This window comes from Embiotoca jacksoni, unplaced genomic scaffold (genome assembly GCF_022577435.1).
Source record: "Embiotoca jacksoni isolate LCO1_2020_lvr unplaced genomic scaffold, fEmbJac1.0.p SCAF_7, whole genome shotgun sequence".
Classification (NCBI taxonomy): domain Eukaryota; kingdom Metazoa; phylum Chordata; class Actinopteri; family Embiotocidae; genus Embiotoca; species Embiotoca jacksoni.
The window spans coordinates 2255787-2266576 of NW_027185425.1; the positions used below are offsets into that span (position 1 = coordinate 2255787).

Here is a 10790-nt window from a genome sequence, read left to right on the forward strand (position 1 = left end):
TAATATATATATATCTATATATATAGATATATATATATATATAAAAGCAACAAAAAAGTGTTTCAGTTTTCATTTCATAGTGTTGGAATCTGGATTTTCATGCAACAGCTGTGTCAAAGAAAGTGTGTGAAAATGAGAGAGAGGTGTCGTCTGAATGTGAGCGCTGCAGATCAATGATAACACGCAGCGACAGAAGAAGGCAGCCTGCGGCCGACGCTCTGCTGACCTTCGCTTCTAAATCTGCACACCACACCTGCTTTAACTCTCTTCGTTTCTCATTTCAAACCGGCACCACGAAGCTTTCTCTGTACTCTGCAACACCAATTTTGCGCTTTCATGTTTCATTGGATGTTTACAGCACATGTAGAGGCTCTCTCACAGAGCAGCGTTTTTCCACCTGTGGTCAGAGCGGGGAGGATGGTGATTGAGTGCAGAGACATGCTCATAAAGAGCGCAGCCCCCCCCCCCCCCTCCAACAGGAAGCCAAAAGGCCATCTGCAGCACGGGGGCTATTGTGTGGCTGCGTATTAAGCTATTTTATGTCCCACGTGAATTTACTGCCGGTCTGAAGTTAGCTGGATTGCAGGCAGAGAGAGCGAATCACGTGGGCTGTGTGGAGGACAAAGGCAGTTTGGTTAAGTGTGTGAGCCTCGCAGGTGCACGCGTGAAAAACAGAAAACGGCAGGTTTTGGATTTCAGCTCAATACTTTATTAAATAATCAATATAGTAAACAACGTCATCGTCATTATGAAAAAGGAAATAAACAAACAAAAACAACATGAAAAAAAAAAATGAAACAGTCACATTTGTTTTTCTTCAAGTTTTCCCCATCAACAGTATTTCTTACTTTTTAGAGAGACGCCCGCACTGGAGTGGCTTTACGAAAGTCACTCGAGGTGATGCCCTGCTTCATTTTGGTGTGACAGTCACAACGATGGCTGAGGAGCGTAACCATGGAAACTCAGGGGCGGCAGAGGAGAAGGAGATGGACGCCAGACGGTTGTGTATTCATCTCTGTGCTAACATCTGTCCAGCGCTGACGGAGTTGTGAAATCTGAAGTGCTGTTTTGCATCAGAGTTTGGAGCTACAGTCGGTGAGGACGCAGGCCGAGCCGGAGCTGCCGGCGTCCACCGCTACATGTACAATGTCCGCCTTTGTGTCACCAGCTGGTGCACTGATGAGAAAAGCTATTGATAGCCTCTAACTCGATCATGTTGTACGTGTGCTGTGACTCTGAGGAGGCAGTGACATCCTTGTTGCAGTGGTTTAGCTACAAAACAGGCTGAGCTCCGGTTTCAAAACTGACCAAGTGACGAATGAAGTCTGAGAAAGTCGTGAGAATTTAAAATAACAGGCGTTAAAGTTTTAATTCTGGCATTTCTCGTATGAATTCACATGCTTTGCTATTTCAGGAACAAGCTTGAAAAGATGAGATTTTTTTTTTTTTACATTTTTTTGTCTCTATTGTTTCTAAACATGAACCGACCACCATAATGATGACAGCTAATTCCTGCAGTCGCAACAGACTTTAATACTGCTGACATCACGTTTCCGTTAAAGGAACACTCCGGTGAGATCCAGTTTTAAGTTACCAAAGAAATCAACATTTCAAACGTCACATATAAAAAAAAAAAAAAGAAAAAAAGCAGAGGTAAAAAAAAAAAAAAAAAAAAGTCTAAACTACCTGGTTGGCATGCATGCTACTACACAGCAAGACTATTTCTTTTTGTTCATTTTTTTTCATTACTAACAAGTCTTTTTGTTACACGACCACGTATTTACATCATCAATCTACGGGGTGCCATTGAAATGTCACACGAACCTACAGCAGCATACTGAAATAACACAACTCACAGAGCTGTGGCGACTCAAAGGATAAGTGTTGATACGCAGTTTTTTTTTTAAATTTCTTACTGTCAACAATTCCCCCGGAAACACCAAAAACCTGATAAAGCTTATTCCTTTGCACCATAGAGATCTCTGTTTCTCCAAAAACTATTATCAATGTGGGCACTGCAGTTTTTCTAAGTCAATCCCACATACAGTACACCTCGCTGCTGTATTCATCCGCAGCTGAAAATAGTCCCCAACATATTCAAAATCTGCTCCTGTATGAGTAACTAAAAACTACAGTGCCCAGCTTTTTTAGGAAAGCCTCTTTTTTTTCTTCTTTTTTTTAAATAGAATTATAAATTCGTGACCCATTTTATGAGATTTAGAGTCTTGAGTATGAACAAATGGGTTTGCAGATGAACATGCAGACAAACTAGGGAAGTCCTTAAGTGTGAAGATACAGCCTCATGTATGGTGGTTGTTGACAGTAAGAAAAATACTAACTAACACCAAAGTTCTCCTTAACGTCTTTTATCACATTGTTTACTCAAACCCAAAAGTCTCCAAATCAGAGCCAGTCAAAGGCTGAACTATTGTTCCAGGTGACTCCCAGATAAAGGTCCCTTCCACAGAGTGAGGTCCAGATTGCACCGAGTGTTTAATCCTGTTTAAATACCTGGAACCGGTCACATTCCTCAAAACAAGCCTTGTGAATTATCCGAAGAGATGTCTAGGGCATCGTGTGTCTGTCTGCCGTCGGTCAGGTACCAGAGCTCGGGGATCATGCCGGGGGCTTTGATTGGATGAAGAAAATTAGTGCTCCAGCTAAGATGCGAGTTAATTGGCTTGGAAGCCGCTCGGCTCCGTGAAACGATTGGAGGAACAGCTACACGATGGAGCTCGGCGACTGATTGGACAGATGTGCTGAGAGAGGGGACAGAGGCCTTTTCGGTCAAATTGCGTCACATTGGACAAATTGCGTCAATGCTCAGTTCGACTTAAACAAAGGAGGTTCCTCTGTGTCTGTTGGTGACCGTGAGGAAGGAGCCAAATGTGAGCAAGGAACCGCCGCGTCAGGTTATTCCTCATTTGTCACTGATTCGTTAACATCAACACTTGACCAGGCTTTACTGTATCTTCTGATCTAATTATCGTCCAGGTCTGCATGAGGCGATTGGTGGAAGCAGATGTTGCGCTTAACTCTGACCCACATTCACTCACAAACACAACTGACCCGATGCCAACAAACCGTCCCATTCTGCCCTTCCTCGTCCTGACAATGGCTGGCGGGTGTGCGGTGTCAAATCTAATGAAACAGGCAGGGAACAACAGCTGAGTGTGTGTGTGTGTGTGTGTGGAAATGGGGTTGGAGGGGAGAAGGGAGGGGGGGTAAAGTCAAGACACAAGTGTCCTTGTCAAAGGCTGAGCCCGGCCAAAGAGAAAGCTCCAGTGACTGCAACAACAAGCCCAAAATGGCTGCCAGTCAAAGCCCCAGAGAAATGAGACAGCGATGTTTCACTTCTCGACTCTGAGAGTGTGAATCACCGCTGTCGGTCCTCCCGGGCCGACTGGTGTCAAGCTCATGCGAGTCCCTCAGGTGGGCGGGGAGGCAGGAAGACTGGGTGAGCTGGAACAAGCAGCAGGGTTGAGCCCTCGGCCTCTGAAGCCTCCAGTTTGTTAGAGCTGGACTTGAAGGCTGATCTCGAAGGGGCCAAACGGTTCAGGGAGTGTCGCACCAAATCCCATCGGATTCTGAACCGTTTTTCGGCATTCCTCCACGTTTTCATCCTGCGCTCCCTGTCTCTATTTGATTGGGCGGGAGGATTAAGACTGGATTACCCAAGGAGAGTATGTGTGTGCGCATGCGTGTAAAGGTCACATATGACAGGATACTTGTTTGTCATACGACCTTGTGGGCGAGCAGATAGTGTGGCATCACTGCAAAGCAATTGGCACGCGGAGGAGGCCTCCAGATGCCTGGCGACAATAAGATTAAGTCTTTGTTGGGCGGATAGTTCGATACAGGCTGTGTACAAGAGATCGCCGTTAGCTTCCCTCTTCCAACCACGAGACACGACAGTTGTTTTTTTTTTTTAAAGTTTTTAACCACTGAAAGTATAATTAGCAGCTAATTTGTGCTCAATTTCTAAGCTTTAAACTGTATGCATTACAAGATGATGTCAGTTCCTGTAAAATGGAGTGACCTCTTGCAGCAGGAATCTAAACTTTTAGATTCACAGGGACCTAAAATCAACTTGATAAAATTAGGAAATTGATGAGCTACAACAAACAAATCATATAATTTCCCTGAAAATCTGTAAAACGATAAACCTTTGGCTCATCTGTGATGCCAGAGCATGCACAAACACACATTAAAACACCCGGGAATAGAGATTCAAGCCACTGAGGCAGAAATGCCAACGGTTCATTCAAGGGAATAATTCAGAAAGCGAGATGGGTTGAGGGAGGGACATGAGAGAAATCAACTCCCCGTCCCTGAAAGCTTCTCGATGGCAGATGAGGATGCGCAGGTGACTCGTGAGAAAGTGGGACGAATTCAGAAGCGGCAACAACAAACTCCCTTTTAACCACAACAATCTGTCGCTCCTGCCTGGACAGCCTTCGGTGAGCTTGGATGCCTCCACCTCAGACCCTGAGCCGCACACGTGCATCACACACAGCATTTTATTCACGCACTGAGGACTGTGTGTGTGTGTGTGTGTGTGTGTGTGTGTGTGTGTGTGTGTGTGTGTGTGTGTGTGTGTGTGTGTGTGTTTGTGCACGTGTGCGTTTAAAGTCCTGCTCGGTCCAGCCCGGCCTGGATTAGCCACTGAAGCTCTGCAGGGCTGCCGACCGGACAAGAAGGGGGCAGAGGTTGAGTGAGGGGAGGGGCTGCAGTAATCTGCTAATCTCATTAATACCACGGCTGTGGGTGCCCTGTCAACAAGACTCAGGGAACAAAGGACAGGGTAAACAGCTGATGACCCTGGCTGCCGTCCACTGCACAATGCCTACAATGCTTACGCACACACACACACACACACACACACACACACACACACACACACACACACACACACACACACACACACACACACGGCCATGCATATGCTCACAGAGAACCAGCCCGTCTTAAATCCAAGTTCTGCTTCCACCACGAAACTCCCCTCAGATTAAATCAGACACGGAGGAAGCTACTGTCAGATTTGAGTGAGTGAAGATAAAAAAAAAAAAACAGCAACTGTCCCCTCAAGCGAGACGGCCCTCAAAAGGCTCCACAAAACATTGTTTTGCTTTTCTGACGACACAGCAGGACCAGCAGGACCTGTCGCGGACCTCTCAGCTGTTCCCATCAGTCTGAGTCATACTTTTCCCAGCTGACACACGAGGCTCAGTCAGCGGTGGACATCAGGACATCTCCTTGGGCTGTCCAAAGAAATATAACTTGGCCTGTGTGGATAGTATTGTCTGAGTCTTGCTTCACTCCTGCCCGGTGCACACTGATTGATCACATTCACAGAGGTGGATGAGGCTGCTGGGATGCTGGGTGCTCCAGACACAGGGGGTCAGATATGGGACAGGTGGACCAAATGGTTCCCCAACGTAAACCCAGGTGGGTACTACAGTGAAAAAACAACTATAAGCCTGTTTTAGTCAAATACCAGAGGAACTCTATCTGTGGATGGAAGGGAGGACGGCAGCAAACACAGACTGGGGGGTGGGGTTGAAATTAGTCTGTCGAGAGTCGAGATAGGCCTTCGTCGCTTCATAGCAGACAAAGGGGTACAAGAATCTGTCTGAGACAACGTGTGTCTATGTGCAAGTTTATGTGTGCATGGGCGTACAAAAAGGCATGCGGTCAGCGAGGACGGGCGCTCGAACCTCCTCTCACCGATCCAGCACCCGACTATAGTCCTGAGGGCCACAGCCGCCTTCGCTCTTCAGTTCAGCGAATACTTGTGTGAAATAGTGCGGGTCCGCATTGATCCGCAGCATCTTGGCGCTGGTGGCGTCGATGATGGCGAGGCAGCGGTCCCAGAAGGCCTCCTTACCCGCCTCCACCAGGAAGGGCTTGAGCGGGTACGAGATCTCGTTGCCCATGTAGGAGTAGGACAGGTAGAGGCAGGTGAGCAGGATGGCCTGCAGCTCGTGCTCCGACGCCACCACGTCACCCTCCACTACGTCTCGGCACAGCATGTAGACGAAGACGACGTTGGCCGGCGTGACGAAGGCCTGGTCCTGCCAGCCCTGCAGCAGCAGCGAGCGATCGACGGCCCGCAGCCAGAGCACCGGGTCGGCCGGGGACAGATGCTTCAGGCGGTAGCAGCGACAGCACAGGAACTCCCCCAAGCAGCGGAGGAGCTCGCTGGTGGAGGCCTGGACGATGACGCGCTTCGGAGACGAGGTCACCGTCCCCTGAGGGACTTTCTTCACAGAGGAAAGCTGCTGGGGTTTGTTGTAGCCATATCCGTACCCCTGACCCATCCCCATCCCCATCCCCATTCCGTAGCCGAGCCCCAGACCCAGTCCGGCTGGGCCCTCGTAGCTGGACAGGTTGGCACACGACAGGGACTTCTTCACATTCTCGCGGTTGAGGTGCAGCACAGGGTCCTTCTGGTAGATGTTGATATTGTTGTTGTTTAGAGGATCCCCGAGAGCCACCGGGCCGCCGGAGGCTTTCTTGGAGTTGCCCTTCTTCTTCGTCGAAGCCACCAGCCGCTTCCACGTGAGCGCCGGGAGGAAGATGGACTGGCCCCTCTTCAGCCCGCGGTCTTTCTGGGTGTTGAGAGAGCGGCTGCTGAGGCTCGGGTAGTGGCTGAGCGAGCCTGGACGGTTGTCATAGTAGCTTGATTTGCGAGAGCCGGGCGACAGGGAGAGTACAGTGCCCATGGTGAGTCAGAGCTCCAGAGATTATACTGCCTTATTAGTGTTGAAGAGGAAGGAGGGCGTTTCTTCTCTTTTATGTCTGAATATCCAGAAGATGTGAATTCTCAACAGGGAAACATCATGCAGAGACGAGCGGTGCAGGCATGTCAAGGTGATCTGAGCGATATAAACAGAGAAAAATGTAACTCATGGAAATCAGAATAAATGTACACACTGGCATCTAATCCCACGAACAAAAACAAACTGTGAATTGCACCTTGTAGTTGACTTTAACCTTCTCAGGTTCAACCAGTGCAGTGAAAAATCACCCAACTTTCCCAAACCAAACCATTGCTGTTATTGCAGCAATAACAAAGTACTAAATTTGGGCTTTGAATATTTCAAACATTATGTTAACATTACAAAGCTTCAATCATAAACTGCGACAAGCTGATGCAGAATAAGTGCATGAAATAGTCAGACAAGGTGGATTAACACCATTTGTTCAGACCTTTAAAATGGAAAAAAAACAAACAGCCGAATTTAATCTCATTCCAGATTCATGCATTTTAAACTATCAAGGATTTTTGCTTTTAATTAGCAAATTCATGATCCGAGATTGAACCGGGGCCACGGAACAATCCTCAGGCTATTTACCAACAGATATTATGCTCTGTTTAAAATCTCCGCTTTAGTTCAGAGATATAAAAACTGTCGCATCACAGAACAAATGTATACTAGGACTGTCCTCCTCAAAGCAGCTCACCTGTGTTTACGAGACGGTTGGCCGCTATTGTGTTTTTTTTTTTTTGCCGCAGTCCGCGATGGTGCAAAGATATATGAGGCTACAGGAGCGCAACAAATGCACCAATTCTGCAGCTACAGCCGGTAACTGGCGGTGACGGCAAGAAGGACGGAGGTCTGTCTGCAGAATTAGGGGCAGAAAGTCACTGTTGCAGGAGCTTTGACCTACTCTTTAAAGATGCAGGTGACATCCTCCGCTGCACCTCAGACCCATGCGAGAGTGATGGGTGACCTCACTGGGATTAATTGTCTCGTCATTTGCGGCTCCATGACAGAAAACCAGAAGCAAACTTTCACAGAGTCCGAGTCCTTTCAATGTATTCCATCTCCTCCGTGCGTAAAGTCTCCTCTTGACTTCTCCCAGTCCCGGTACTACTGCACCCTGGTGCAGCTGGGAGTCCGCACACCGAGAGCTTCACTTGTCCAATAACCGTTATTCGGTCCCGGCAGTGCGACCTGTGAACGGTCTCTCTCTCTCTCTCTCTCTCTCTCTCTCTCTCTCTCTCACACACACACACACACACACACACACACACACACACACACACACACACACACACACAAGACGCACTGGACGAGCAGCCAGTGAGCGCGCGGAGCGGCTCTTCACACCGCCTCCCCCCCGCCACTGACTCCTCCTAACAGGGCTCTGCTGCTGGCACGCACACACACACACACACACACACACACACACACACGCACGCACACACACACACACACACACACACACACACACACACACACACGCACAGACAAACAAACACACAAACAGTACGGTAAACTGCAAGCAAAACAGGAGGCTACATCTCGCTACTACAGTTAACAACGACAAAGGTTAATGGGTCCAGCAGCAGTAGGCTGTATAGTGCAAAATAACGTAATAAAAAAAGGCCCTCCCAAAATTATGTCGAATAAACCTGAGTGTAAAATAAAATAAAATCCAATTAAAATAAATGATAAACATTAACAAACATTAGATAAAATATATCAAATGCAATACAAACATGTTTTTTAATGATCTAATAAAGTAAATTATGTTTAACAGGTAAATGATATCTTAATATAATCTAAAAAAAAAGACATTAGATGGCCTAACTAACTAATCATTAATATTAAACTAAAATAAGAACATAAAAACCTTAGCACAACTTTTTTTCAATACAATTTTGAATAATTTTTAATTTTTGACTTTATTAAAAATGAACTTTACATACTAAAAAGTAAAGCTCATTTTACTTGCTGTTCCGGAGGTTTCAGTTGTATCACATAGTTTTCATCAGCACAGATGGAGTTTACAGTTGTTAGAATTAGGAATTTAAAATCTAATTGATTAAGTGGGTGCTTAATCAATTAGATTGTTTTCTCAGGTTCCAGAACGAAGACTTAACTCAAAATAAGGCCATTGTTGTATTAACATGAATAACAATAAAACTGGAAGGGACCATCGACACAGCGCAGTGACATTGTCTGATATTAGTGTGGGTAGCAGTGGAGGTGAGAAGTAGCAGCAGAAGTATCAATAGTTTAATGAGTACAATTTTCACAAATCTTCAAACCAGCTCTTCACTTCAGCTCATAACAGATGTGATGGTCTGATAAACACTCTCAGCTACTTAAACTGCAAATGGTGCAAAGTGAATTCTGTCCAATAAAAGTATAATGACATATAAATAATGTACTATAGTCCCCCAGAAGCCTGAAAACATAAGCGTCAAGCACGGGGGGGTCAAATTGAAGCTTCATTTTAACAACATGTTTCTGCTGCTGTGTGAGTGATTCCTCTCTGTCGCGATGATCTTCACGCTGCAATGCGCTGACTGTCCCTCACCTGAATAACCCCGCAGAGAAAAGCGGAATGAAATTGGAAATTAAATGATGATGGTGATGATGATGATGATGAAATGAAAGTGAGTGAGCTACACCTCGGAGGGTTCACGGTGGGTTAGAGAGAGTAAGCCTCCCTCACGTGGTGGCAGGTCAGGTGTGATTATGTAACTGTCTCCATGAGTCCATCCTGTATTGTGGGTCACGTAGCCGCCTGAGCTGTCGAGCATAAGAGGATCAGATACATTGTTTGGGTGTATGAATATAATAAATATCAAATGAGCGGATCAATTCTTCTATCACAGCTTTGGATCTGTATCATAGACTGTTTGTAAAAGTGGATAGAGCCAATGTGGAAGTGACTTAAACTGCAATACCACTTAGGGCCAGTTGGGGATTTGGCTCCAAAAAGCCTCCAGCTCCATCGACTCCCATTCAAATTCTCTCATGAAATACAAAGTCCATACATTTTTTTCCAAAGATTCTTATGGTATTATCAGCTGAAGTCACTCATTCTTATTAGTTTTCTGGTGGTCCATCTGAAAATAATCCCGTCCTTAATTAGATATTAGGCCACAAAGCCATGCTTTTCTTTTTCTCACTCTTTGGTTGCCAGGTTGTTACTTACTTTAATGACTTATTGGCATATATATAACGGCAGCCATAATGAGTATCTATTGGCATTAATTTATACATTAGTACATTTTCTTTCACTAAACAGAAAGATAAACATCAGCTTGAGAAATTTAAATCCCGTCCAACCTGTAGGTTTCTTTTAATAAGAAATCCATAAAGCATCTGCAGAGGATTTATTTATACACTTAAAAAAAAAAAAAAAAAGGCTTCCCAATCATTGCTTGATTATCTAAATGCTTCAGTTTTTGATCCCGCACACCAAAGACTCCCAGGCCTTCCCTGGCACTTTGACATCAATGCACAGCTCAGGACTTTTCTGGGGAAACAAGACAAAATTAACTTGCTGCTCAGGGATTCCCTGGAGATGAGGGACTGCAGGAAAACAGAGTTTTAAACAAGTGATAATGGAAAGATGAGATAAAACGGGATTTGGCAGAGGATGGAAATGAGCAGGCAGAAGATTTAGCAGGAGGAGTCGAGTGAGGATAGAAAAATAAAAGATGTTTTTAGGGGGGAATTTTAAAGCTTTTGGATGTTATTGTCACAAATTCAGCAAAATGAAGCCCCAGTATAATACTTCGAGCAGAGGACAGAACTCAAAACCTCCTCCAGTCCTTAAAAAAAAAAAACCACCGTTGTTAACTCAAGCCTACAAACTTAACCCCTTTATCTGGACCCTTCTAATCTTTTAGTCTTTTCTTAGCACTATCCAGTAAATTTAGCAGCAGACCACAGCATCATCTATTTTTAAGGTGTGAAGAGCTCTGTCAACCTGCAATTCTGCACAAACATATGACAAAAGGATCTCAGAGGAAGCTTTTCAGA

General features: G+C 45.5%; 1 protein-coding gene across 2 annotated transcripts; it reads right to left on the reverse strand.

The window, feature by feature from the left end:
- Positions 1–686: 686 nt before the first annotated feature.
- LOC138214643 (cyclin-dependent kinase 5 activator 1) lies at positions 687–8059 on the reverse strand. Of its 2 annotated transcripts, none has more exons than XM_069176406.1 (2): positions 7675–8059; positions 687–6878 (listed from the first exon to the last, which is right to left on the reverse strand). In XM_069176406.1, the coding sequence occupies exon 2, from the start codon at positions 6723–6725 to the stop codon at positions 5724–5726; it is 1002 nt and encodes a 333-aa protein (XP_069032507.1). In that variant the 5' UTR covers positions 6726–6878; positions 7675–8059; the 3' UTR covers positions 687–5723. The 2 variants fall into 2 exon arrangements, with proteins under 2 accessions (XP_069032507.1, XP_069032506.1); XM_069176405.1 differs by having other exon boundaries at positions 7468–8059.
- Positions 8060–10790: the final 2731 nt, after the last annotated feature.

Excerpts from the sequence above, each read along its gene's own strand:
- LOC138214643 (XM_069176406.1), bottom strand. The coding sequence starts at position 6,725 with ATGGGCACTGTACTCTCCCTGTCGCCCGGCTCTCGCAAATCAAGCTAC.